The 27,072-nt window shown below is 46.9% G+C and overlaps 2 protein-coding genes across 3 annotated transcripts; both read left to right on the top strand.

Annotated features, from left to right (window-relative positions):
* Positions 1-385: 385 nt before the first annotated feature.
* Positions 386-16,987, top strand: SDAD1 (SDA1 domain containing 1). Its single transcript, XM_065062884.1, has 22 exons — positions 386-628; positions 708-812; positions 949-1,047; positions 1,189-1,299; positions 2,143-2,214; positions 2,304-2,404; positions 3,921-3,978; positions 4,567-4,641; positions 5,419-5,520; positions 5,977-6,046; positions 6,752-6,855; positions 8,032-8,089; positions 8,674-8,732; positions 9,085-9,161; positions 10,217-10,314; positions 10,729-10,805; positions 11,221-11,353; positions 12,352-12,446; positions 12,916-13,109; positions 13,387-13,471; positions 13,863-14,024; positions 16,607-16,987. The coding sequence occupies exons 1-22, from the start codon at positions 539-541 to the stop codon at positions 16,655-16,657; spliced, it is 2,076 nt and encodes a 691-aa protein (XP_064918956.1). The 5' UTR covers positions 386-538; the 3' UTR covers positions 16,658-16,987.
* Positions 16,988-17,546: 559 nt separating this feature from the next.
* NAAA (N-acylethanolamine acid amidase) lies at positions 17,547-26,769 on the top strand. 2 transcript variants are annotated; one of them, XM_065062915.1, is made up of 11 exons: positions 17,547-17,827; positions 18,226-18,390; positions 19,851-19,977; positions 20,684-20,774; positions 21,338-21,414; positions 22,691-22,863; positions 23,492-23,554; positions 24,128-24,194; positions 24,720-24,748; positions 25,616-25,697; positions 26,461-26,769. In XM_065062915.1, the coding sequence occupies exons 1-10, from the start codon at positions 17,604-17,606 to the stop codon at positions 25,689-25,691; spliced, it is 1,092 nt and encodes a 363-aa protein (XP_064918987.1). In that variant the 5' UTR covers positions 17,547-17,603; the 3' UTR covers positions 25,692-25,697; positions 26,461-26,769. The 2 variants fall into 2 exon arrangements, with proteins under 2 accessions (XP_064918987.1, XP_064918988.1); XM_065062916.1 differs by having other exon boundaries at positions 17,591-17,827; positions 18,226-18,428.
* Positions 26,770-27,072: the final 303 nt, after the last annotated feature.

The raw sequence follows: 27,072 nt of genomic DNA, 5'->3' as shown, positions 1-27,072 counted from the left end.
GGCCGTGTGGCTCTCTGCTGCTTCTTACGGCAAGTGAGAAGCTCCGTTGCTTCAAGCTGCCCTGTGGCTGCGAGCCAGAAAGCTGCGTGGGTCTGAACCGCTGCGGGGGGAACCGGCGCTCCGAGCCCGGCCCGCCCGGGGCCGCGGAGCTGTCCGACCGGCGGCACGTCACCAGCAACCACCGCACCGCCGGCAGCACCCGGCGCGGGAAAGCTGACTGCAGTGGGTGCCGTGACCCAGCCAGGCGGGGACGGGGTCACCGTGCTGGGGGAACCTCTGGAAAGCGGGAGGGAAGGAAGCTCCCGCTGCTCCAAACGCCGGCAGCGCTGCCGGAAGCCGCGGTCGGGAAGAGGGAGGAGCAGCCGGAAGCCGCTTTCCCGGATCCGTTCCCCGCGTGCCGGCAGTCACGCGGCGCCCCGCGCAGGACGTGCCGCTCGCGGAAGTGTGTCCCTCGGCGGCGCCGGTGGGGGGCGGTCCGAGAGGGCGGCGCGCGGGGGGTAGTCACGTGTGCGGAGGCGCCGGTCCGGATCGCGGCAGCATGTCGGGCCGGCAGGGCAACAAGCTGCCCAGCAACCTGCCGCAGCTGCAGAACCTGGTCAAGCGGGACCCCGCCTCCTACACCGAGGAGGTACGAACCGGGGCGGGCGCCGGGGTTGGCGGCGGGGCCGCCCGGGGCCGCCCTACAGCCGCCTCCCGTGTGCCCGCAGTTCCTCCAGCAGTACCACCACTACCAGTCCCACCTGGAGATCTTCTCGTTCCAGCCGGACAAGCCCAGCAGGGAGCTGGCGGAGCTGGTGATGTTCCTGGCGCAGGTGAGCCCCGCCCTGGGCCGAGCCCCGCTGGGCCGGCGTACCCTGAGCTGCTCTGGGCAGCAGTGCTGCCTGTTTGCAGAATGCAGCTTGTTCTCTGGAGCGTTTGGTGCGGTTTTTCACGTCTGCCCTCCCGCAGGTCGCCCACTGCTACCCGGAGCACATGCTGAACTTCCCGCAGCAGCTCAAGGACCTGCTCTCCTACCACCACACGGTGCTGGACGCTGACCTGCGCATGGTGAGACCCGTGCCACGCAGCCCTGTCCTTAATACGTGCCCTGTGCTGTTGAGATTTGAGTTGTAGTTCGCTTTTTTATTTTAAATAAAGGTGGAAACTGTGGATTATTAACAAGTTCTGATTCCCTGCTTTCTCTTACAGACTTTCTGTAAGGCTTTGATCTTGTTAAGAAACAAGAATCTCATAAATCCAACGAGTTTGCTGGAACTCTTCTTTCAGCTGCTGCGGTGTCATGATAAACTTCTGCGAAAAGTAAGCCGTGCCTAGAAAAGCTGGTCTTGATTTCCGGTAGGTTTTGCCCAGCTTGCCAGGAGCCATGTGGTGCTGGCAGGCGGCTCTTCTCCTTCCCCTGGCACCAAAATGAAGTTTAGAGTAGCCCTGCCCTTTTGGCAACTGACAGCACCAGAGCCGTGGAACCATACAATCGTTTTGGTTGGGAAGACCCTCGGGGTCCAGTCCAAGAGCTAGCCTACCGCTGTCATTGAGCTGTGTCCCTAAGAACCTCGCCTGTGTGGCTTGGTCTGTGTCTAATTAGCGGTGGAGGATGCTGCTGTGAACACGGGTCTGTGCGCTTGCAGGCTGGAGCTCTGTCCTGCTGTGCGGAGCGGCGTGGGTGAGGCTGCAGTGAAACCACGGACACGTTGCTCTTGGCGCAGGCCCCGGTGAATTCTGTCTGAAAACGGAGTGGAGCAGCCCAAGCCAAGCCAGCTGCTAGAGCTGCGGTTTGGGTTTGCTGCTGTGAGGATGGCAGGAGTTGCTTCGTGACCAGAATTACTAAAGCAGACATCCGAAGGTGCCTGAGCGCAGGAACAGTGGGGGTTCTTTAAGCCACGCTTCATCCTGTTCATTGTCCCACCTTCAGTGCAGCTTGTGTTGTAAATTAAGTACACTCTTCAAATACATGAAAACTAATCCTAAGTGTGGATTTACAGTCTAACTTTGTGTTTTTCCAGTTGTAGCTTAAAAGGGAAACTAATATTAGTGGTGATCGCCTTGGTCTCTCACTTTAGTACCTCAAGACTCAGGAGAGGTCGCAGTGCACCGGCATCGCTCCCTGCGACTCGTGTGGTGACTGCCTGTCTTCTCTGTTTTCAGACTCTGTACACTCACATCGTGACAGACATCAAGAATGTCAATGCTAAACACAAAAACAATAAAGTCAACACAGTAAGTATTTCAGGTTTCAGAGATCCTTGAATTAAGTCTCTCTATATGGTAAAAGACTTAAAATAAGTGCTTGCTCATGTTTCGCCTAGACGCTGCAGAACTTCATGTACACGATGTTGAGAGACAGCAATCCCACTGCTGCCAAGATCTCTCTGGACGTGATGATCGAGCTTTACAGAAGGAATATTTGGTAGGTCTGGCAGGCTCATATTGATTCCCTGGTTGTTTTGGGGCGGCCATCCTGACATCGCTTGTGGCACATCGTGCGAAATGTCACGTGCGGGGCGGTGACATACATGGTTTTCTTTTCTTTCTATTGCAGTGGGGCTGGATTTTGTGGAATGTGTTTTAGCTGACAAGAAATACTGTAAGCTGGGAAGTCTTAGTTGTTGAGTATTTAATGTTTCAGTTGAAAATGGTATGTAAATGGTACTTCAGAGTGATGTGCAGCTTGCTTTTTTGAGCTCGAGCTCGTTAACGCTGTGGGTGTTAGCATACAGCTTGTGGGTTAGTGGGGAGAGGAGTTGTGCCTTTTTTCTTGTTCTCCTAAGCTTCCAAGCTGATTTGAGTTGACTGATCTGATGGGTGCTTTCAGGCTTGGATTCTTTTGTGAAGCAGTAAGATAGCTGCTTTTTTAGCAGATACCAGCTTGAAAATTCCTACCTAGATAGGTATTGAAGGGAATAAAAGCACATGGATGACTGCCAGTTGCTGTTTTGTACCTAACGTTGCTTTTCAAAACGCCAGATCGGATGTTCCCCAGTGGTGGATTGCACAAGAAGATGGCAGTGTGTTCCTCCTGCTTGGTTCCTGGCTGTCAACACACGTTAAAGCCGTTGAGTTAGTAACAACTCTGCTCTTGGTTCTTGCACGGAAGTGAGCTGCGCAGAGGTCCAAGTGCAGCAGGTGGCAGTGCCAGTCAGTGTGGCTGCTGCTGCCAGCGTCCCCACAGCAGAGCACTGGCAGGTCTGCAGTTCTGTACCTGGGCCGAGTTCCAGCTGTTTCTGTGCGAGTTAAGCTGGGCTGCGAGTCCGTGTCTTTCCGGGTGTTGCAGCTGGGACGTGGTGCCGGGGCGACTGGGCCCAGGGGTTCTGATGTGTGGCACTCAAGGAAGTCTCTGTTCTGTGCCATAAATGAAAAAGGTCACAACAGCTGTAAGATCTGTGTGGTGTAGCAGTGCGCTGAGAACTGTGTTCTCTAAAGAACAGGGGCTTCTGACAATAAGTGTTGCTGAGAGGAAGGTACTTTGGCAGTTTTAAAAAGCAGGTTTGTATGTGAGATGTAGTATAAAATACAATTTATTTCTGCAGATTTGACTTCTAAACCCTTATTTTTAGAGCATGCTTTATCTCAAAACTATGCAGCTGCTTTTCTAGTATTAGTTAGAATTGGACACTGATTTTTTTTAATCAGGCAGGGATTTTATTTTTACCAGTGGAAAAAGTGTGAATTGTTTAGTTTTCATCCAGGAGATTGTGTTTCTTCAGCCACAGCATGAACTAGATGCAAAGTAAGTGTCTGTCTGTTGAGGTGAAGCCACTCCTGTGCTAGAGTTAAAGGAAATGGAAGCATAACCTCTGAGCCTGTCTGCTTGGAGCACGGGGGGACTGGAGCTTCCTGCTTTTTGGGAGTGTTATTTCACGAGATTTATTTTTCTGAGAACAAATTAAAATTGCCAAACTTTAAAGGTGTGGTTTGTTTTCCAGGAATGATGCCAAAACAGTAAATGTCATCACGACTGCCTGCTTTTCCAAAGTGACCAAGGTGAGGAAGAACTGCTTCATGAAGCTGGATGTTACCCAAGTTACCTTCTTCCTGGGGTGACTTGTTAGTGTGTTACTGCAGCTGCTAACAAGCTTCAGTCATCTTTTTAGTTCTACTGGCTTTATGTTCAAAACGCCACCTGTGGTGTTGCAGGAGGTGGGATTCGGTTCCTAAGTGCGGAGCAACAGCGCTGAGCCCTTGTCTTACAGCAAGTGCGGGGCAGGCAGGTGTCCAGATCGGCTGTGCAGGAGTTCCTCATTAAGCTGGCATGGAGCAATTAGATGGAAATGGCTTTGCAGAATGGTAGCAAGAGAATTTGGGTCTCTAAACTTGCCCCAGGCATTGTGGGAGCCCAGCAGCTTTTTGAATCTTCATGTGCCTCTGGTTGTTGAGGATGGGCAGCAAAAGTTGACTGTATGTGCAAAATATTTATGGCTTTCAGTCTGTGCTGTGGTTTGATTTCTGTTCATATTCATGCCTGTAAAAAGAATGGAGGAGTCTTTGTGTAACATAAGATGTGGATGTATGACTGTTGTAAATACTCCCGTTGGTTTGTCCTGTGCTATATGAACTTAATTTCCTTTTCAGGTATTAGTTGCCAGTTTGAAGTTCTTTCTTGGGAAAGACGAAGATGAGAAACAGGACAGTGACTCAGAGTCTGAGGTGAGTGCTGCGATTAAACCTCCTCTCCATTCCTGATGCTCCTCACCAGTCTCTCCAGTGACCCTGGCTCCGCCGCTCGGTCTGGTTGTTACTCATTCCCATGCTGTGTGCTCCAGACGTTTGCATGCTTCACCAGAGCTCGTTGCTTTTGGGAGCTGGTGCCAGCTGACAGCAGAACGTCTTGGCTGGCTGTGTACGGACCGGTGCTGAGTTCCTTCGCTTCCCTCTTGTCCTTGGGAAGGAAGGGATTCATTTGGAAGACCTAAGCAGGGGCTAGTCAGTGTAGTTCATTAAGCTAATGAGTTGCTGGATGTGTAATGTGGAATTGTGGAAGGAGGCTTTTGGCTGCTGTGTTGGAAGGTGGTTTAGTTTTTTAGCTGTCTGTCTTCAGTTCTCTCTCTTGCGCTTTGTTTCCCATTTATGTACCAATGAACATAATTCAGTTACCCTGAAGGCTGATAACCTAACAGCATTTCAGTCCACAACCTCCTAATACAGAATAGAATAGTTTGTCTGACTGAGCAATACTGGGTGATTATCCAGCTGTAAATACTGCTGTGATAATGTGCTGCTAAATATTGTTGATTTCTCTTGCATATAGGTATGTGGCTAGTTTTATGGAATTGGGATTTTTAGATGCCCGTATTTCTATATGACGTTTATGAAGGAGAGTTTTCAAATACAGTACATGATCCTGTAAAATACTGTTAGTTTTTGTTTCTGATTCCTGTTTGAGGCCTGACTTTGAGTGTTGCTTTACTGATGTTCTTTCCGAAGGATGATGTTCCCACAGCCAGAGATCTCATGATGCGCTATGCAACCAACAAGAAAACCACCAAGCGCAAGAAGAAACTGGAGAAAGCAATGAAGGTTCTCAAGGTGAGCGGTGTCTGACTTGAAGGCTTAAGGTAAAACGCCACCGAGTGCAGGACTGGCGTTTCCCCTGCCAGCTAGCTGTTGGCATCTCTTCTAGGTAAAGGGCTTCAAGTGTTCCAGCATCTGTTGGCTGGGCATGAGATGTTTGCCTGGGAGATGCTTGGAAATGGACTTAGCCTAAGTTGTGGATTAATTAGTTCTGCTGTAGGTACCCTTTCTGGGGTCCCCTAATTAGAGAATGTAGTTGCTTGACGAGTGACTATGATGCAGCCTCTGCCTATTAAGTCAGGTGGCTGAGAGCCCTGTGCGGTTGATAAGGATGATAGATCACTTGCTAGAGTCCAAGTACCTCTTTTGGAAGAGAAGAATAGTAAAGAGCAGCTTTTACCAGCAGCCCGAAGTGGAAGCAGGTGCAGCTTTTTCAGGGAGAGAAGAAAAGTGTCTCTTTTTGCCATGCAGAAACAGAAGAAGAAGAGCAAGCCAGAGGTGTTCAACTTTTCTGCTATTCACTTGATTCATGATCCACAAGGTAAGTTTGCATTGTATTTTGTCTTAATTTCAAGTTACATGTCAATCCTAGACACTGAATTTTAGACACAACTTTTGAGGAGAATTAAAGTGACGAGTAGATGCTTGTAGTGTGCTTTATCCTAGAGTGTCAGAGCATTTACGGGAGTGAGATCAGTCCTCTTGTGATTGTAGTGGAACACTTGTAGATAGACAAGGAGTGATATTGTATCATCTGCTTCAGGTTGCTACAGATCTCAGTGTGGCTCTCTCCCTCTTTCTTTCGTGTGTGAGGGCCATAATGTACGTCAACAGGGAGCAGGTTACCTACTGTAGCTTATTTGGCTTGCCCCCATTAAAAAAGTCTTGCTATTACTAGTTGAATATTGCTTGTCCTGTCCTCAGTGTGATCTACTTGAACCTCTGGGGACCTTGTTTTTCTGATGGACCCAAAATGTATCTAAAAATCTAAAATCTAAAAAATCTAAAAATATTGACCTAGTGTCTATGATGGTGTGGAACTTGTTCTGGTTTCCTGTTGAACCTGTGCACAGCTTTAGACCTTCTATGAGATGAAAAATAAGCAATCAGGAACAGTTCTCTGGGCAAGGACACTGGGGCTTAAAAACCAAATGAACCAAACTGACTGCCTTTTCTAACACCATCCTAGTTGAGCTTTGCCCTGTGCTCTTTGGGTCTACCACAAACCTGTTATTGCTTGTTCTAGACTTTGCAGAGAAGCTGCTGAAGCAGCTGGAGAACTGTAAGGAACGATTTGAAGTGAAGATGATGCTCATGGACCTTATATCTAGGCTAGTCGGAATACATGAGGTACGTACTGTTAATGTTGGAATGGTCTGATGGCAGCCGGTGTGTGCTCTGGCACTGTGCCTCTGGAAAATGAGCTGTGATTTTGCTGTATGTTGAAAAATGATGTATGCTGAGGTGTTGGCCAGTGGGCCTTGTGGACTGGCACAGTGCTGTACGTGTGTGGTACTGAGTGAGCTCTGCTCGAGAAGCCTGTTGGTCTGTGGTAGCTGAGCTGTCTCGAACAAACAGACCTCTGCGCTTCTGGAAGGTTCTTCCAAGGAGAAAGGCTTTGCAGAGGAGTCCAGCAATTGTGTATGTACAGCATGCTGTGGGGTATAGCCAAAGCCCTGCTTGTAATCTGCTCTTCCTGGGCTCTGCAGGGCAGGAGAGACACAGTCCTTGTGAGTATCCCAAAGGTTACCAAGAAGCTGGAGTTACTCAGTGTGGCTGAATGGATGAACGATACTGAACGTAAGGAGCATGAGAAAGCAGGCCAGCTGCGTTCAGACCCCGTATTGGGATGACACCCAGGCACACGCAGCTTGGTGTTTGTGCCCTGTGTTCCGCACGAAGCGATCCTCTGACGGCCAGGACGTCTGACGTGTGGTGTCCCACTGCACAGACCTGAGTGTTGCTGTGGTGTCTGGCCTGAGTCTGTGCTACTTCCCCGTTGTGTGAGCCTTAGGCAGAACTGAACCTGAAGTATGTGTTGTGTAGATAGATCTTGTCAAGTTGTGTGGGAGGCGTGTGTCCAGGTCTGAGGCTGCTTCAGCAATAAATCCTTTTTCAGGGCTTGCTGGAGAAGTTACTGAATGGACTCAGATGCTAAATGCAAGTGCACTTAGCAACAGTCTGTGTGTTTTGGGAGAGAAGGTTGTGTTCCTGTGGCTGAGGGAAGCGACGTACTGTAGGATCATGCAGCAGACTGCCCTAGTTTGAATGCTGTGCAGTCTCACAAGACTATTCTCTGGGTTTCACAGAGCTTAGGACTGAGCTTTGTATTTCCTGTGGACAAGTCAGTTCCTTTTCTCCACATATTTAAAGCTCAAGACAAGACTACATCATGCAATCAAGTTGAAGGCATTTGGAGAGCAAGCTGTGTAGAATCATCAGTTGTTTTCCAGCATATCAGCCTCTGAAGGTTGATCTCAAGTTAAAAGACAAGCTAATCTATTACGATTTATTTCTTTCCTGCAGCTCTTTCTTTTTAACTTCTACCCCTTCATTCAGAGGTTCCTCCAGCCCCATCAGAGAGGTAAGTAGCTGTGAGTAGGTAATGCTGCCGGTCCGTCATGCCACGCGTACGGTCAGTTCCCAGAGTGGTGCTGTAAGTGAACAGGCAGCAGTAGCTTAGTAGGAACTGAGAGTAGCCCAGGCGCTATGGATGAAGTGAGAAGCCCTGACTGCCACAAGCGCAGAGCACGTAGTGCTCGAATGGAAGCTGTGTGCACTCTGTGCTGCTTACTTGAGCACTTGAGGAATGCCAGCAATGGAACACAATTCACCTACCGAGTCCCTGGTTCCAGAGCAAGTCCTGACTAGTTGAGCAAAGCAGTAGTGTCCTTTGCGATTTTCTTTTAGTCACGTTTCACTCTAGTTGTAGAGCATTCCTTTGGTTTTAGCTGGCTATGAAGGGCCTGTGCTGCTGCTGGGGTGGAGACGAGGTGAGTTCCTGATGCTTGGTGGCAAAGGAGAAATAGTTGTCCCAAGTAGCTTCAGGCTGACATGGCTTTGGGACTCAGAGCGGCTTGTTGAGCTGTTGTGGTGGGTGCGGCTATCAGCCAGACCAAGCTGCAGCAGTGTACTTTGACTTCTTACCACCTTTTTTTCCCCTTCCAGAAGTGACAAAGATTCTTCTGTTTGCTGCACAAGCTTCACATCAGCTGGTACCACCTGAGGTCAGTACTCCTCCATTGGGTGGTGTTGAACATGGACCGCGGGCCAGCGTGGAGACATAACAAGTGCATTGGTGGGGAGGGGCTGGAAGGGAATCTGGTGAGCTGCTTTCTTCTGAAAAGCTTACGGTAGTTTTGGCTACTTGTGAGAGTTCCAAGGGGTTGTTTTTGTAAAGGGAACCAACCCCCATGTCCAGTGACTTAATTTCTGCATGACAAGTTGTCTAGAAAATGTTTGCAGGCTATACAGGCAAATATGAGTTGTATCTTTCTGTGAAAAGGGCTCTAAGTAATTAATAATGTTGAGAATTTTATTAAATATGCAGTAAGTTTTTCTCCATTTTTCTTATTTCAGATTATCCAGTCAGTGCTAATGACAATTGCCAACAACTTTGTCACCGACAAGAACTCTGGGGAGGTTATGACCGTAGGGTGGGTACAGAATCTCACAAGATCTCTAAAACTCACTCCATGTAGAAAAAGGTTTTGCTTTTAAACCACTTGGGACAGTTCTGTCATCCGTACTATGCTTTGAAGAACCCACCTGAGAAAAAAACAACCTAGGACATGATTTCTATGTGAAATTTTTTAGTTGACCGTCCCCTAAATTCCCTGAATGATGGGTTTGGTACTTAGAGTTAAGGCTTCAGCTCTTTGGGATTTCATGATGTGCATTTTTTTGCTTTCTCCTTTGGTCTTGTATTTTTCCCTCCCAGACATTGTTCTTATTTTGAGGGCAGACATCTTGCCTGTGAAATAAATACCCTTTGTATATATTCAGTGAGCAGACAGCGTCCTAATTCAGGACTGCAGATTGTCATGCGTGGTGGATGAACTGTCACTGCTGACAAGTCGAACTGTTGCTGTTAGTGAAGCTGTCATGTGCTTTGATTAGCCAAGAGAGGTATTTGTGGAGGCTCTGCTGTAGGTGGAGTGGAGACGGAGCAGCAGTCTGGGAGAGCTGAGCTGTCCCTCCAGCAGGTGAAGCAGTTGGCAGGGGAGGACCACTGTGCACGGCTGCACTTGGAGTGTTTTGTGAGCTATTGCTTTACTTCCTGATGTGGTTTTAATCCAGGTATGGATTTAGTAAGAGTGTGCATGAAGATGGCTTAAAAAGGAACTTGTATGAGCACATGGACTTGTTATACTGTCCTTTGCCTGCTTGTGGTTGACTCGAGCGGTGATAATTGTTCTTGGCTCGGTGACTGAGTGCTTTTGCTGCTGTGCCTGGAGCCAGACTGCAGCTGCAGAACCCTGCGGCCTGAGAGAAGATAAAATAATGGCTGGAAAGTACAGAGCAGGGGCAAAAGGTATAAGGGTTTGAAGAATTACAGCATGGAAAGTACCTTGTGATGTTCTTCTCTAGTAAACTGAAAGTTGTGTAAATGCTGTATAAGGCTTTTCGAGTTCCAGATAATTCAGCCTCTTAGTGGGCCAGTAGGAGCCAACCACAGTGTTCAGAACATGTTTCACTTTCCATTTTTCAGAATCAATGCAATAAAAGAAATCACTGCAAGGTGTCCATTAGCCATGACTGAAGATCTGCTCCAAGACCTTGTTCAGTACAAGACTCACAAAAACAAAAGTAAGTCTATTCCTTGGATATGGCTTCTGGATCATTTTTTCTCCTCTGTCATCTGTTTCTCCATTGTTGTAGCCTTTATAATAATAATGCTTTTTTTTTGTATGAACTGAGAGGTATAATTTTCAGTATGTCTGAATTTCTCTGTATTTGGAGTGCATATGCCTAAGAGACTAAACAGTTGAGGGTAGTTACAGTGGGGGAACTGAGAACTCAAGAAGGGAAACTGGTTGCTGATAAAGATTTGGCCCTGGGTAAGAGCTGGGTCCTGCATTGGAGAAATCGGCGGGAGCCGTAACTTCAGAAAATGTGTGAGGGGGCTGTCGATACTGACTGTCTGAGTGACCTTTCTGTTTGTTCAAGATTCTGCTGTTCTGTACTTATTCCTGATTCTTTCTGTTGTTGTTTTCTGGGTAGATGTGATGATGTCTGCAAGAACTCTGATACACCTTTTCCGTTCGCTGAACCCAGAGATGCTGCAGAAGAAATTCAGGGTAAGTGTTCCTGTGCATTGCATCCGCTGTAAACATAGGCTTGTGCATGGAAAACAATGAGAAGGAGTCTCCTAGCCTCTTGAGAGTGAGGCGGGATGGTGTGTTTCCTCCCTCTGCCCATTCCCTTGCTGTGTTTTGATGTGGTACTTAGTTCAGATTTATCCGACTCCTTGGCACATGATGCTTGAGAAGCCTGACTGTGGTGGTGGGTGCACTCCATCCTCCGAACCCTGAATTACTCCCCACAACAGCTAACTTCCTAGAGTTAATTGAACTTCAGTCACTCAAGATCTTTTACCACCAGGTGGAACTGTATCTTTTCTACCTGCATGCTCCTCTCCTGCAGCTTGTGTTTTGTATGGTTTTGTGGGCATTAAAATAGCAGCCTGCTGAACACGTACTTGCTTTGCTCCAGGGCAAGCCTACCGAGGCCTCGGTGGAAGCCAGGATCCATGAGTATGGGGAGCTGGATGCCAAGGATTATATTCCAGGAGCAGAAGTGCTGGATGTTGAGAGTCAAAAGGGGAAGGGAGGAAATCAAGAGGAAGGTTGGCTTTTTTTTTGGCTCTATTACTTCTATTTTGTGTCATTGTTACTAAGTTTTTATTTGGACGTCAACCCTGGTGTTTCTGTGTTTAATTTCTTGCTGTAGTACGCTGTGTGGCTTGCAAATGTCTGTATTTGTTTCCCTCCTTGTTTAGATGACGGGGGGCAGAGGTGGGGTACGCCATTGCTAAGCAGTGTTATAAGGAGTGTCTGAAAACTGGTTCTGCAGAGCCTGCCCCAAATGCATTTTGATTGGAGCATCTTGAACATCAGAGGAGGGTTAAGTTTGCAATGCACAGCAATAAGGTGCACGGTGCTGTAGCACTCACTTGTTGCCCCCTGCTTTGGATATTTCCTGTGGCCAGGTTTTGAGTGTGTGAGATGTACATAAATGCATTTCCTGCCAAGGCTCTGTCTACTGTTCTACGTTGGTTATAAACGCATAATAAGAGATGTATTAAGAATATGCAGCTCACAGGAATGACAAAATACACTGGGTATTTCAAGCAGTCTGTTCTGTGGGGGTGTGTGTTTCAAGAGGTTTTACAATGCTGTACGATAGGCAATTTCACTATAGGAGTCAGTGTCCACAGCTGAATGTGTTTGTGAGGTGGGTGCACTGAGAAGTCCAGGCCGAGATATTTGCACAGCTTTAAGTCAGTCATGTGCCAGCTGCAGTCTGGAAGCTGAGCTGCCGGTGGGTAGAGGCATGGGAGCTGCTGGGCTGTTCAGCTATGGATGTCCTGGCTAATGGTGAGTGATTTATCAGTCAGATGTGTGAAGTACTTTTTGTGTTAGTAATGTGAATGTAGTTGTAAGGCTGGGATGCTGAGGCCTGCAGCTCGTTTGGTTTTGGTTAGCGCAGCCCTGGGCATCAATGCTTTTAGCAGATGGGGCGGGAGAGGCAGCGAGAGCTTGGGAAGCAATCTGAAATTATTTGGAACACACGCGGCCAAGATGAAACTGTCTGAAGAGCTCTGTGCACTTCTTCCCTGAGCAGATGGGTGGGAAAGCGCTAGTCTGAGTGAGGAAGATAATGAAGATGGAGAGTGGATTGATGTGCATCACTCCTCGGATGAGGAGCAGCAACAAGTAGTAAGTTCCATGTGTCTTCTACCCCACATACAAGTGAATGTTGATATTGCATCAGATTATCTTGCTTCTTACCTTCAAGTGGCTGCTCATAACTAATTTACAGGGTCATGGAGTTACTTGACCAGAATCAGAGAGGTTTAAATGTGATGTAATAGCTGCGCTGAAGTACACATGTGTAGTCAGGCTGAGGGGAGGAGAGATGGGGGAGTTCTGTTCCAGTGCTGAATTCCTTCAGAGCTGACGTGTACACAAGTGCTTTTATTGATTCTGAAATATGAAGGACTCGATGTACTTCCTTCTTCTGAAACTACATGTTGAATATAAGACTGAAGAATCTTAGCAGCTGGTTGTAGCACTTGGCAGTAGTATTTGCCCCTACGTGGGTATCTGTGAGGCAAGGCTCATGGATTATGGGCAGAAGTGGTTTGCAAAGCTCTGGATGATTATTCGTTTGTGCTTTTTTCCAAAGGCAGAGAAGATAAAAAGCATGCCCATAGAGGAACGGAAAGCCAAAGCTGCAGCAGTCAGTACGAGCAGGCTGCTGACTCAAGAGGACTTCCACAAAATACGCCTTGCCCAGCTCTCCAAAGAACTAAATTCTGCACCCGGCAAAGGCGCAAAGAGGAAAAATATTGAAATAGATGATGAAGAGGAGGAGGGCAGGTAGGATATTGAATGTTGATGTATGCTTTCTCTTGCTTGTCACCTGGTCACAGACCTTCCAGCTGCAGCAGGGTCCCCAGCGTTGCTCTTGGTCGGTCCTTTCCGCAGCGGCAGGCGGCAAGCAGGCACGCAGCCTGGAAGGCTCCCGGCCAGCACGTCCCTGCAGGTTTCCAGGAAGGGGCTGTGAGCTGGGAGGGGCAGGGCAGGAGGGTACTTGGGTTTCCTTACCAGATCAGGCTGTGTGTGTCATGGCTTTTTGTTATTTTTTCCTGCATAGGGGAGAGTTGCTTTCGCTCAGAGATATTGAACATCTTCATAAGAAGCCTAAATCTGACAAGGAGACCAGATTGGCAACTGCGATGGTGAGGAATCTGGCTAATTTCCTACTCTGTCTTTGCAGATCTGGGGGTGTGTTTGTCTTCTGCAGACGGAGGGTGGTGATGGGCTTGTGTCTGTAAGATGAGTGCCACTTGTCTGTTGAGAAATGCTTTGGATGGTTTTGTGCTGTTGCCTCTGGGCTGTGGCAGATGAACAACCTTGTGCTGTCACAGGGGGTGATGAAAATACCATGACAGACACACTCAGTTTTCACTGGAACATAATTAATACAGCCAATATTGTAAAATGCATGTGACATACACCAAAAGTCATAATGATCACGGATTTCTTGTTACTGCCATGGAACCTTTGCAGCTGATGTTAACTGTAGGGAAAGTAAAATGACCGCCTGTTATATGACGCTGTCTATTCTAGGCTGGAAAAACAGACAGGAAAGAATTTGTGAAAAAGAAAACAAGAATTAACCCATTTGCCAGTTCGTCCAACAAAGAAAAGCAAAAGAACAAGAACTTCATGATGATGAGATACAGCCATAGCGTCCGGACAAAAAATAAGCGTTCCTTCAGGGAAAAACAGGTAAATGTGACATTGAGAATAGCTGGGGCAGTCTGAGCAGTAAAGTTACAGTGGAGTGCTATCCTGTGCCTGAAGGCTTTGTTTAATTGGGTGGTTTAGTTGCTGGAAAGGATGGTGGGCTGGGTGGCTTCCCTTGAATCCTGCTGGAGGAGCCATATCAGAGTAGTGGTAGTGAATTTGCTTTTGTCAGTCTCTTCAATGTGCATTGCGGACCAAGCCCTGTTGCAAAGTCACGTGTAGGTTAGGAAGACAATGATGATGTGGTTTGTTTTCCTTGATATAACCTCAAGCAGATCATATTAGAACCCTGACTAAAATCCCGTGACATAAGAAATATTTCCCTGATGTGGAGTTGTATTTCAGGACAAGCTTTTTTAGCGTGTTGCTTCTCTCTCCATATTCCTTCGTTGACCTTTCTCCTGTTACTGTCACATTGTGGACTTGGCTGTCCTGGCCTTGTTTATCTGGTAGCTTGTCACAAATGTACTTAAAGCATAGATGTAGATACTTTTTGGAAACCCCTGAGGAAAAACCAAGCACTTTGGATTCTCCCGCCGCAGCGGTTGCGCAATGTGCTGCCGCGGTGTGATGGCTCTGGGCCTCTTCCTCAGCCGGCGCCTGGCAGCCGTGTGCCGAGCGCTGGCGCGGGCGCGTTGCCGTGCCCTGCCGTCTCCCCCGCGCACGGAACGGCTGCGCTTCCACCACCCGTCTGCCCTAAATCCTTCTAGCCAACCCAGCAGATGGCCCGTCGGGCTTTACAGGTGTTATAAAATGGAACTCCTTTGAACTTCTTCCAGGAGGAACTTGGAGAAGAAGCTAATCAGCCAGGGTTTTTGTTTCCGAGTTAATTTTTGTCTTATTGCTGGATTCTGTGTTGTGCTAGAGCATGTTCAGATGCTGCTTTTATAAATCCTCCTTCATGAGTTGTTTCCAGGATCAGTATAAGGAGAATGTGTGTTTGTCTGCAATATGTTGCCTAAGAGCAGCAAGACTGGAAGCGTTCGTAGACTCAATAGCAAGAACATGTTAAGTCTCTATTTGAAACAGGAATACTTGGACTAATATCCTCTGTAGTCTTTTTATTTGCCCTCATTCTGCCTCACCCCAAACGAGGCTGTCCACATTGACCCAGCTCTCAAAACACACAAAACTGTAGCGAATGGACAATCTAGGCATTTATAGGAAATGGCTGCTTAAAATAATTCTTATGCTTGGCTCACAAAAAGCCAACTTGAGTGGTTTCAGTCCTTATTCCCGATGAATGCTTCAAGTTTAAGTGTAACAGCTAAGCAAGGAAAGAATACTCTTTCATCTTCTTTCACTTAAATTAGGCCACAGCTTCAGTGGCTGTGTTGACCGCAACTTGGCAGTACTTGTTAAAAGTGAGTTGGAGTGCATTGTTGTAGGACACTGTGTCCTGCTGCCCTCCTTGGTGGTAGAGTAAAACAGACTGTCTGTATTCCAGAGCTAAATCCCCAACCAACTAAACCAGGTCTGACATACACAACAAAGTTCCTTAGAAGTGATATGGCACTTGTAAAACCTCTAGCATCCCTCCTCCCCTCCCTTGGAAAGCAGCTTTGCAGTACTGTTTTAAAAATGCCATTTAATCCTGCTTACCTCTGAGCTGGACTGAAGTTTTTTCTTGATCTCTTCTAATTGAGTGAGTCAGTAAACAACAGTTTACATTACTCTTATCTTGTTCTTTATATATGTTCTGTTAATGATGTACTGAAACACTTTATTTGAAGCCCAACTCTTTGCTTAAATGTACTATTATGTTTAGCTAAGAGTTTAGTAACCGCAGTATTTCTGCCACTGTAGCTGTCCGTGTTTGCCAATTACTGCTCCCCGTTTTAGCTGATAAGCTGGTAGCGTTCGTCTCAGGTTAAATAAATAGCTTCAGAAATTTTCCTTAGCAATGTCCTTAATCATTAAAAATAGGTTCATGGGACTTAAGTAGATGTTTCTGAATAAATTCTACCCAAACTTCTTACTCGTGGAGCTGAAAATGGTGCCCTGCTCTTGTTTTCTGTAGAAATTTATAGAAACTGTTGCAGTTGCATCCTGATATTTTATTACCTTCTGGTTTCTTGGATCAGATTTGGTCTGTCTCCATTCGTGGCCATGTTTGAGTGGCTTTTAAACTGAAGTACAGATAGTTACGGAGCAGCGGTAGGAAGGACATGAGCATGGCCAGGGCTTCTGTTCACGTTCATTACCTGTTGTCTACTCTCTGCTGCTATGGTTTTGCTGTTCCCCGAGTCAGCCGGTTTAAAGCGAATTGAGGCTCAGTTTCCATCTCGCAGTCCCACCTTACCCGCAGTGTACGAAAGCTTCAGTACAAATGGTGAGAGAGCTAGATGGAGATTTCTCTTACAAAATTTGGTCTGTTTACCAAAAAATTCTTTCTGATTGAGTAGTAGTTTTTCGGTGCAGAGATCTTGTCTACAAATGTATCTGGTTTGGTGAAGTAGCAGAGGGATACGTGTGTGGTGGGTTATTGAAAAGGGTTGTTGATGTGATAGTGGTGTTGTCTCAATATTATTCTTACCTGAATATTCCACTCATTTCATATTTAGCTGGCTCTGCGAGACGCTCTTCTGAAGAAGAGAAAACGGCTGCTGAAATAGAAAACAGGAATGGATTCTTTAATCACCCTGAAGGAGTAGCCCTGGAAATGCTTATCCACCACCATGAGGACTGAAATGAGTTATTGGATATATCTCTATTCAGAATTAAAATTGAACGCTTAGAAGCTGTTGGATATGGCTTCTATAGGACAGACTGAAGAGACCTTACTCCTTGCAGGATTTGGATGTTCTTGTGTGTTCTAGGGAACAAGGTGATTATCTTATATTGACTATAAATTACAGATAGTTTTATATGTGTGAGTAGGAAGATATACAAACTTGTGAAAATATTTTACTTGGAACAATTAAATAAGTAATTGGAAGGAAAAAGAATATTCTGGCTCATTTTATAACGTGTATATATGTCTGTACCTCTGTTTGCATGGGTTTTTTTTTATTTTACACACTAAGCCATTTCCTAAGCAGCTGTTTTTTACCTGTTTAAACAGAGAGGAAACCAAAGTCTTGTAATATGAATTCTATTGAGCAGTGAGGGGGGAAGAAGTTATGGTTTGAGGAAAACAAAATCAGTATAGGGGAGGCAAATGTGATGTTGACATGAAATAGAAAAAGGCTGGAGAGACCACACCAAGGGGAGTAGAGGGGAAGTGCAATAGTGAACTGCATGTTCCTGTGCCTTATTTACCCTGAACAGCTGAGCACAGGATCCCTGTGTGTGCAGGTGTGCAGGAACTAATGACCTCTGATGGAGAACGGGGCAGGTCCCTGTTTGCCTTTGCTCTTTGACGAACAGAAGCGCACAGGAAACCCTGTATAGCTTGTACCTTTGTTTTAAGCTATCTACCGTGTTTGCGGTGCTGGCCGCCCCTGTTCTGCGGTGGCACGACGCCCCGCCCCTGGGGGCGGTCCCGGCCGGGGCGCCGCCCCCTTCCTCCTCCTGCCGCGGGAAGGGCCCGGCTGCCCCGGGGCGGCCGCGTTCGGCGCCATGGGGCGGGCAGGGCCGCGGGGGCCCCGCTGCGGGCTGCGGGGGCCGCTGGCGCTGCTGCTGCCGCTGTGCGGGGCGCTGGCGGCTGCGGGTCCCGCTCCTGCCCCCGCGGCGCCGCCGCTGTGCAACGTGAGCCTGGACAGCCCCGCGGAGCAGCGCTGGCTGCCGGTGCTGCGGCGCTTCGACCCGGCGTTCCTGCGCGCCGCCGTCGCGCGGGTCATCGAGTGAGTGCGGGCGGGCGGGCGGGGGGACAGCGGGACTGCAGAGCCGTTTGGAGCTCGGCAACTCCCACGGGCTTGTACGAGTGTGAACCCGCTGCTGCTGCGCTTTGTGCGCGCTTAGGAATGTGTCAGAGGATGGTCCGGGCTGACCGCAGTGCCGGTAACAACCGTCAAGCACGAAGCCGGTGCTAAGTGTGAGGCCGGGGGTGCGCAGAAGGCGGTGCGGTGGGGTGAGGGGTAAGATGCAGGGATGTCTTATAGCAGAGAAGCTGCAAATCCGTGATCACGGTCAGCTGGGACGGGCTGGGCAGCCAAGTGGCAGATTGCATCAATGTCTGGTGACCAAGTGTGTGTTGCAAACAGCTTTGTCTCATTCTCAGCTAATCCCGAGTGTTTTGCAGTGAAAGAGTACCAAAATGGGTCCACGAAGTTATTCGGCCCATAGCAGCAGAACTGGAGTTGTTTATGCCGCAGCCCTTTGCGGGGGAGATTCTGGGAATGTGCAAAGAACTGGGAATCAGCCTTGGAGATGGGGTCCTGCTCAACTTCGCCTACGAGTCCACTGCGTGAGTGTCGGGTACTCACCGAACACGTACAGGCAGAGGTAGAGATGTGTGTCGGGTCAGCGCGCAGAGGGCACAAAAAGCAGAAGCAGACACATGGCACGTGATTCGCACTGCCGGTTCTGATACCAGTTCATCTGCTCAGCGGGGAGGTTTTATTCTTGTTAGCCTGTCGGTATCCTGAACTGAAAGAGAAATGTAGGGCGGGGTTTTTGTTTGTTAATAAAGGTAACACGTACCTGAAATACTTGTGTACGTACATTTATATAAAGGTACAAAAGCATGGCAAGAGCTTTTGCTAATACGGAAGGGCTATCTGTTCAGAACAGTTTAGTTCACTAGTGTTCTCAGATAATTATAAAGGACTTTATAGTTTAAATTGTCCTATTTCATCAAAAAGGAAATAAGAATTAGTTGTAATGTAACTTATCGAACTGTTCATTTAAGACAAAGTTGCTTCCAAACCATTCTCTGGATTAATTTTTGTAGTGCCTATATAATGTAACTTTGGGATTTAGAGAACAGAAAATGGACGGCAGCAAACAAAACCTCAGTGGAAAAAATGCATGGTTGTGCTGTCTTTTGCTCTAGAAGCGTGTGCAGGAGACTAATAACCACTTGGTGATGCCTGTAAGCATGCTGAGAATATTTTCCCATATAGGTTTTAATAAAAAGGTGCATGCAGCCCCTTGCACTCAGTTTGATTATTACTTTTCTCAATCTGTGCTATTCAGTGATTTTTGAAACAAGGATTATTTCCCGATGAGACAGTCATTTAAATGCGAGCTCTCCTGTTGCACAGAGGACACGTACTGCTCTGAGCCCGGGTAGCGCCCGTGACATTCTGAATTTCTCAGCTCTAACAAAACTGGCACAAAAGCACCAACCAGGAAAAAACGACTTGTCTGGAAAATGTTTTACCTCTACGGTTTTGAAAGACAATGTTATTTATCGCTGGAATGACACACTCATAACTGCGGAGAAAGTAAATTCAATGTACTTACTGAGCCTGTTTAAACTAAACTGAAAGTGTTAGAAAAGAAGTAAATTCCACACCTCCTGCTCTAGATAAGAGGTGACTGTTATTGAAATGGCTGACACTTGAACGACTGATGTTTCAGTTTGAAAGGACTTGGTTTAAACTGTTTGTCCTTATGGAGTCATATAGTATATGATAGTGTTGTGTAGTTACACAGAGCTCCAGTCAAAGCGTTCGGGCCCTTTTTTTTCCAATTTGAAAGTAAATTTTATCAAAAAGTATAGGATGAGACTATCTCAAGTTCCGAAGTGTTAATGATACAATTCGACGTCTTTATTTGTATGCTTGTGTTAGTAAAACACTTTGCAGAAAATAAACTCAGCTACTCCTTCCAAATTGTTGAGCTAGTTCAGCGAGACTTCAATATGGAAAGTCTTGTCATAGCTCTTGCTTAACTCGTTCTTTGTCCTTTTTGGTTTTGAAGGTTCTGTACTAGCATTGTGGCTCAGGATGACAAAGGAAACATTTACCACGGGCGGAACCTGGACTACGATTTTGTGGATATACTGAGGAAGGTCACGGTTGACGTGCAGTTCACCAGGCGCGGGCAGGTGTGGCGGGTGGCGGAGGCGGCTCCGGGAGGAGCTCTGGCTGCGCGGGCAGCGGGACTCAGGGCAGGAATGTTGTTCGCACCCCGAGGTCACTGGTCATTGGAGCACCACGGAATGCGGGACGAACGCTGGGGCTCTGGGCTTTCTGGGCATCCAGTTTGTGGTGATAAACTGGAATAGACAGAACAGCATAATTGAGAATCCCAAGATCATTGTTTGGAAGGAGTTGTTGAAAGGACAATATGTCATGATATTTTAAAAGAAATACTAGAGAGTATAGAAAAGAGATCAGCTTTTGGAGGGACTGAATCTAAGACCATGTTAATTTTTGCAACCCATTTGTGTGTTTTAGATGAAATCTCCAAAGATGATCTAGATGCTAGTGCAGGCCTTGTTAGTGTGGCTTTTCTTAATATTCATCAGTCCATTTTGCAAACAGAGAATTTGCTGTTTGTTTCTTGCTTGACTACTCACTAATCTGAGCGAAACTTCTGTAGCGGTTGGTGGTCATTAACAAATTAAATGCAGTGAATTTTAGTCCTTGGAGTCCTTTTTATGCTTTGTTTTGCAAATTTTACTGTAAGGCAAAGTGGTTTATAGCGACTTATATAAGAGAAGCAGTACAGGATGTAGTGTCAAAACGTTGCCTGTGTTTGAAGAAGTGTTCTGTTCAGAATGCTGAGCCGCCGCACATTTCCCGTTTCAGATAGCGTATCAAGGCACCACGTTTCTTGGTTACGTAGGCTTATGGACTGGCCAAAGTCCACACAAGTTCACAGTCTCCGGTGACGAACGAGGTAAAATGGATGTGCCTTCCACCCTTGGCGTCCGGTACCCCGCTGCAGTTCAGTGCTGCCTGCTCTGGCCCTTCTCCCGCATCCTCCCGGAGGGAACAACACGGTGACGGTGGCCGGGCATGGGATGACATGCGATGGCTTTCTCTGGCCTCGGGCTGAAAGCACACATGCCAGTCCCCAGAGGGCAGCTCGAGAGACAAGGGGAGGAGAAGCATCATTTTGCATCTTTGATGTATTAGATATCAGTGAAGTAACAAAGTAGAAAAGGAGCAGTGTCAGCATTTGGTGTTCTAAGCAGAGTTCAGCTCAAGATGGTACAGAGGCTCTGATTACTTTGAGGTGCTCTGTGCTTTGCCCATTTGGTTTAAGCTGCCAAAATGTGATGGTTTTAAGATAGTGGTACAGTTAGAGAATTAAAGAAGTTTTGCACGGCTCTTTTGTAAGGCAGTAGAGCAAAAGGTTGCAGAGCTAGCGGCATGGAGGCAGGAGGATAGGTTTCATAGAGCATATGTAACATGTACTTTCTTTTTCTTTTCATTTATTTTCTTTTCTTTTCTCTCCAGAGGGTGGTAGATGGTGGGAAAATGCAATAGCTGCTTTTCTCAATCGGAATTACCCTGTCAGCTGGCTTGTCCGAGATGTAAGTGCACAGAGTTACTACTTTTCTCCCGTTTCACACTGATGTCATTTGTACTTACAAACTCCTGGTAAGTTCCAGGTTCTGACTTGGCGTTTCACAGACAATTCAATGAATGCTGAGTGAATGCGTTTGGTAAGAGGGTACTGTCCCCAGACTGTCAGCTGGCACGAGCGGCAGCTCCAGCCCTTCGGGGGCACCATCTGTAGTCCAGGCCAGAAGCCTCTGAGGAGCTGTGCAAGGGCTTCCTTCCTAGGGCCTATTTAAGGCAGCTCTGATGAGTAATTTAACAAATGGAGGCAGCTGCACTCTTGGATGCTTAATAGTCAACCCAGTGGTTATTTTACACGTTGTTCTATGTTACCAATATTAAAAATGCAGAGCTCAGTGGTGAGCGGCAGGAGTTTAACTGGTATTTTGTGTAGGGCATTCTCTGAATATTGTGTTAGGTTACCGCTCAAATAAACCAGGTCTGCTGCTGCTTAGATTCCTGAATTCTAGTAAGTGTGAATGATGTGGTTTGTAGGTACAACTCCAGGCAGAACTGGAATGTCTACTGGAGACTTTATTGGATATTTTGAGTTTGAGATGTGATACTGGCTGCAGTGTTACTGACAGAAATAATTGTTCTCTAAGGCTTTCCCTGAAAAGACTTCCTGAAAAATTTGGTTTGTGTGTTCTCCATATTCGTCCTTACTAACTGAACGCAGTGCAGGAACCAAGCACTTGGGTAGCTCGTGGCCTTGCTCCTGAGCGGGGGCTGCACGGGCGGCAGCAGAACTGTCAGCTGACGCTAGATGAGTGCCCTGGTTCTGGCTCGCTGTGAGCAATGCCTGCTTCATTCACACCGCTACCTAAATCTTCTTAAAACCACCGGCGAGACCAAGATGTGCAGTGGGTTCTTCCTGCTTTCCTCTGCTTTCACCGGCAACAGTGGGATACGTGAAAGACTTTGAGGATTGAATCTGCACAGTCTTTTGAATGGCAGATTTTTTTTTCACCACCACATGTGTACATGTACATCTGTGTGTATGTATTATATCTTTACTGTTTTCTTTGAATATTTGCAAAGCTGGGATTAATGAGTTCAGTTACTAGTCGTGTTCACGTGACGTTTGCATACTAGTCAGTTTGGAAAGCTGTTTTCAGGGAAATATTTACAAGTAGTGCTTTACACAAAAATGCTTGGCCTATTCTTCTTTAGGGTGTCTCAGTGCCTGGTTTAGTGCTGGGCTGAGCTCCGTGATCCCTGTGTGACCGCGGTCTCTTGTTTGCACAGACCCTGAGCAGAGCAGAGGACTTCCAGGCGGCCGTCCTCCGGCTCGCTGCCGTTCCCATCATCGCTGAAGTTTACTATATCGTAGGAGGCGTGTCGCCCAAGGAGGGCATGGTTATAACGAGGAACAGGAGAGGGCCAGCAGACCTCTGGCCTCTTGATCCTTTATATGGAGCGTAAGTACAAAGAAATGCTTAGTTGTGTTGTGGGGTTGGTGTTTGTTGTGGATTTGTTGTTGGTGGTGATGAGACTTAAGGGCTTTTCCTGTCTATCTGCCAAATATTGCACCAGTCAATTCAGTAATTCCAAAGAGTTTAGACCTCATGTGGTAAAGGGTTGAAGGCTTGGAAATAATTGTTCCTGTGAATTTTGTGGCATCATATGAAGCAGATCCTAAATAACTGCCCTGCAGTGAAAAGCTGCGTGGACTGACTACAGGCAGTAAGTATTGTTTGGCAGCAGCTGGCTGGGCTGCTGGCTCCGAGTACTCCCAAGCCAGCGCTGCAGGCTGTGTTGTACGCACACCCACGACCCACAGCCTTCGCTCTCATCGCTTCTTTAGAGGCCTGGTCTTGCTTTTGTTGTAGTCCGGAGTTTTGTCACTGGCAGCAGCAGTTCAGAAGTTGATCCTTTTCTATTTGTGTCCAGTAGTTAATGGTACAAGTTGTGTCCACACAGAATCCCTTGGCATTGCAAGAGACACAAAAAAGGCTTTTGAGGAGGTTTTTCCTTATGGCAGTACAGAGATACTGATTCTTGACCTTAATTAATTACCTGCTGATTTGCCTCTTGTTTGCTTTATAGATGGTTTCGTGTGGAGACAAACTATGACCATTGGACTACCCCTCCTCCTTTTGACGACCGAAGGTAAATTTAGTTTGGAGCTCCGTGGTGAGATAACATTTTAATATGAAAAAGCTTAGACCCGTGGGTGTTGTGTTCTGTGAGATGTTGGCTCCTTGAGCAGGCAGCTGGTTCTGTTTCTGTAATGCTACTGAAACAGGAACAGATGAGGTAAGGAGCGATGTTCACATCTGCCAGAATAAAGACTGTATGGCGCTGAGTGATTTAAAATGTGGTAACTGCAAGGACAGGGCATGTACCAAGAATTTCTCCATAAAGAACAGCCTAGTAAAAGTTCAAGGACTGGAGAGGCGGGAAGTGTTTGGTGGCCCGAGGCAGGCGCCTGCGGACACGGTGCACTCTTGAGGCTGTGTAGGGCACAGAAAGCTGTTGGCAGGTTCTGTGCTGTTCTGTACTCGTGCTGCAGGAATAGAGGAATTTCAGCAATGCGAGACTAGATTGTCACACAACTCAAGATTATTTTGGGCAGAAGTAAGCGTTTTCATGTGGTGGCATTGAGTGAGAAACTGTACACAGTGCTACTTTGTAGCCTCTGGAACAGTGAAGCGTGTTCAGTAATACTGTGTCTTACTGCAGGACGCCAGCCATCAAAGCTCTCAATGCTACTGGACAGCAGAACATCAATTTTGACACGCTCTTTAAGGTATTTCTTTTAAATTCTGCTTTGTGGCCCAGTGACTTCATGTTTTGTTTATTTGAAGCAGAAGCGCAGCTGGGTTTTCCTCAGGGATTTCAAAGCGGTGCGAGGCAGGCGTGGTGAAAGGTGTGTGGATGAACACCTCCGGAGTTTAGGACTAAGCTGGTTAAAATGTTTCTGAAGCCCCTGTGTTGTCATTTTGTTACAGTCTGCCAATCCCAGCTGAAAGTGCCAGAGGTGAACCCCTCACCATCCTGTGCAGTTCTTTGAGGCACAACTCTAAGTAGCACAGCAGGCAGATGGTGTTATATGTGAGTGATGTCTCACAGGTAGTTATGAAAACTTAGATGTTGTGGATTTCAGTGGGCTTTTTAGAAATACTTTTTGTAAAATGACCGTTTAAAATAAAGCAGGAGTGATACTTGACTTTGCATTATTCCTTCTTGTAATTTCATCCCACTGCTTTTTCTAAGTAGCCTTTTAATTCCCTCCTGGTTTACTGAAATGACGCTGTTCACGCTCTCTGTGCAGGTGCTGTCGGTGGAGCCGGTCCTGAACAGGTAGGTGCTGGACCGAGCAGGGGCCGGCGGCTCCGGCCCCGCCGGGCTGCGTGCAGGGCAGCCGCAGGCTCCCTCAGGGTGCCCTTGTCCAGCATGCTGTGGTTTCCCAGCCTGGTTCCTGCCTGCGCACACGGCGCAGCGCTGGCGCCCTGTCCTCCTCAGCCCGCCGCCCTGCCTGAGGAGCTCCCCTGTTAGGCTCGGTCTGGCCCTGGGAAATGCCTTTGTACCAGAGAAACCAACGGCTGCTTAGAGGAGCAGCAGTACTTTCCACTGAGTCATTTATGCCTTTCACTTCTGGATTTGTGTTAACTTGGAAAATGGCTTTATCTGGAGTTTCTGATGTAGCTCAGCCTGGTATGTAAAAAGGACACAGCTTTTAGATACCATCTCCTGGATTTTCAGAAGAGATTCACTTCAGAGTACCCCTGTTCCACAGACTGCATCCTTGCAGGTCATCCTGTTTTCTTTACTTATATATGGAGCTCAATATATTCTCTGGATCAGTCATTCACATTAGAACTTGGCACTGTCGTCTTTGAAGTTAGTACCAGGAATTCCCCTCTGTCTATACATGTGAGGAAATTATGAAAGGAAATTACGTCTGTGTGACAACTAAGACTACCAATACTAATTTTTTAATACAGTGATAAAATGGCTATAGAAATACAGTTTGATGTATTAAGTAGAAAAAAATACTAAAGATTTTTGCCAGCAGCCTTCATTTTATCAGTCTTTCCTGCTTTTTCTAATCCTTCTGTACCTCAGCAGAATGTTCATTTCTGCTGAAACCTGTTCTGCTGCTTTGCTAGTTGTGTAAGTTATATTCCTGCCTTTGGAATGTCACTCCCTCTCTTGTTTCCCTACCAGTAACACAGTGTATACCACGGTCATGAGCGCTGCGTTTCCAGAGAAGTACCAGACCTGGATCAGAACGGTGACGTGAAGAGGTGTAAGTAGCGTGCTGGTAATTGTAGCTGCTTGTGCACAAATAAAAACTGCAGCGAGTCCCTGGGGGACAAACCCTGCGGTGGCACCAGCTGACCCCGTCTGAATTCCTGATTCCCCCTTGGTCAGCATATAGACCTTGGGTAAACACCTTCCTTTGGTTTAGAAACCAAGTTAATGACTGACTTCCTCTGCAAAACCCTCGGAGATGATCTTAGTACAAGTGTCTGATGAGAGCGGAAGGGGTCTGTGTTCTTGTGACCTGAAGGCAGAGGGTCCCAGTATAAAGGTTTTAGCTATTTTTGGTACAGTCCCATTTTAGTGCCATTGCACGTGTCTCTGGGTGGCCGTGTCAGGAAGCGCCGCCGGAGTGAAGTGAATCCCAGCAGGAGGGGTTGGTGCTCTCGGCACCGAGAAAGATCAGCTTAACTTGTGACAGGTGACTGAACTTGCTGTAGGGTTTTGTCCTGTAAACTTGCAGAAAAAGTCAATGTCCTTGAACTCACAAGGTGCATCACGCGGTAACTTGATGTTCGATGGAAGATATTACGCGGTGTTATTTCTATCCCCAGCAACTCTGGTTGCAAGGCCTTAGCAGGAGCATAAGAAACTGCATTTCAGTGTGAATAGTTTAAACTCTAATGTTTGTAGCAATTACATTGAGCATTGTATTTTAGCAAGAGTAATTCCTTTTAGAGATTCTAAAGCATTTGTTTCATTATTAATTCCATATAAACCTGTGGTCTCTTATCTGTTTATTTCAACAGACAAGATGGGTGAAAAGCTGTTGCTTTCCAAGACCTTTAAGAGCTTTAAAAAATCACTCTAACAAGCAGTACAGTGGTTTTGGCTTATTAATTATGTGAACCATTTGAGAAATAACAACTTGTTAGTTTTTGAAGTGTTGCAGATGATACAGTTAATGAACTGTAGGAGAAGCTTGCTTGATTTTACTGTAATTACCTCGATGTTCTAGCTGACAGTGATGGATAAAATGGCTTCTACTGCTTTTGGAAAGAGTTGTGCAACTTCAATGTACTTATGTGCTGACTAAGAAATAAATGTCATAAATTTTGTGTGGCTTGTGGGTCTGTGTCCTGATGCCCAGTCTGCCCCTCCCCTGGTGCAACTCGGAGCTGCTCCCATGTGTCCTGTCAGAGACGTTCCTCCGTCCCAGGTGCGCAGTCTGGCTTCTGTTCTTGTCCCATTTCATGCCATTGATGACTGCTCAGTGCTCCAATGTATCCAGATCCCTCTGCAAAGCCTCTTGTCCCTCAATAGCACCTTGCCGTTTGGTATTATCAACAGATGTGGTAATGGTGTGTTTGACTGCTGCATCTGGGTCACTGATAGAAACACTGAACAGAAGTGGCCCTGGG

Source organism: Columba livia, chromosome 4, assembly GCF_036013475.1.
Source record: "Columba livia isolate bColLiv1 breed racing homer chromosome 4, bColLiv1.pat.W.v2, whole genome shotgun sequence".
Lineage (NCBI taxonomy): Eukaryota > Metazoa > Chordata > Aves > Columbiformes > Columbidae > Columba > Columba livia.
This window is presented reverse-complemented; position numbering and strand designations above follow the sequence as displayed.

What these genes read in the sequence shown, in the direction of transcription:
- SDAD1 (XM_065062884.1), top strand. Translation starts at nt 539, where the DNA reads ATGTCGGGCCGGCAGGGCAACAAGCTGCCCAGCAACCTGCCGCAGCTG. An exon ending in CCGCCTCCTACACCGAGGAG is followed by an intron (nt 629 to 707) that starts GTACGAACCGGG and finishes GTGTGCCCGCAG; the next exon opens with TTCCTCCAGCAGTACCACCA. An exon ending in ACAGTGACTCAGAGTCTGAG is followed by an intron (nt 4,642 to 5,418) that starts GTGAGTGCTGCG and finishes TTCTTTCCGAAG; the next exon opens with GATGATGTTCCCACAGCCAG.
- NAAA (XM_065062915.1), top strand. Translation starts at nt 17,604, where the DNA reads ATGGGGCGGGCAGGGCCGCGGGGGCCCCGCTGCGGGCTGCGGGGGCCG. An exon ending in ATTTTGACACGCTCTTTAAG is followed by an intron (nt 24,195 to 24,719) that starts GTATTTCTTTTA and finishes CTCTCTGTGCAG; the next exon opens with GTGCTGTCGGTGGAGCCGGT. An exon ending in GTGGAGCCGGTCCTGAACAG is followed by an intron (nt 24,749 to 25,615) that starts GTAGGTGCTGGA and finishes TTTCCCTACCAG; the next exon opens with TAACACAGTGTATACCACGG.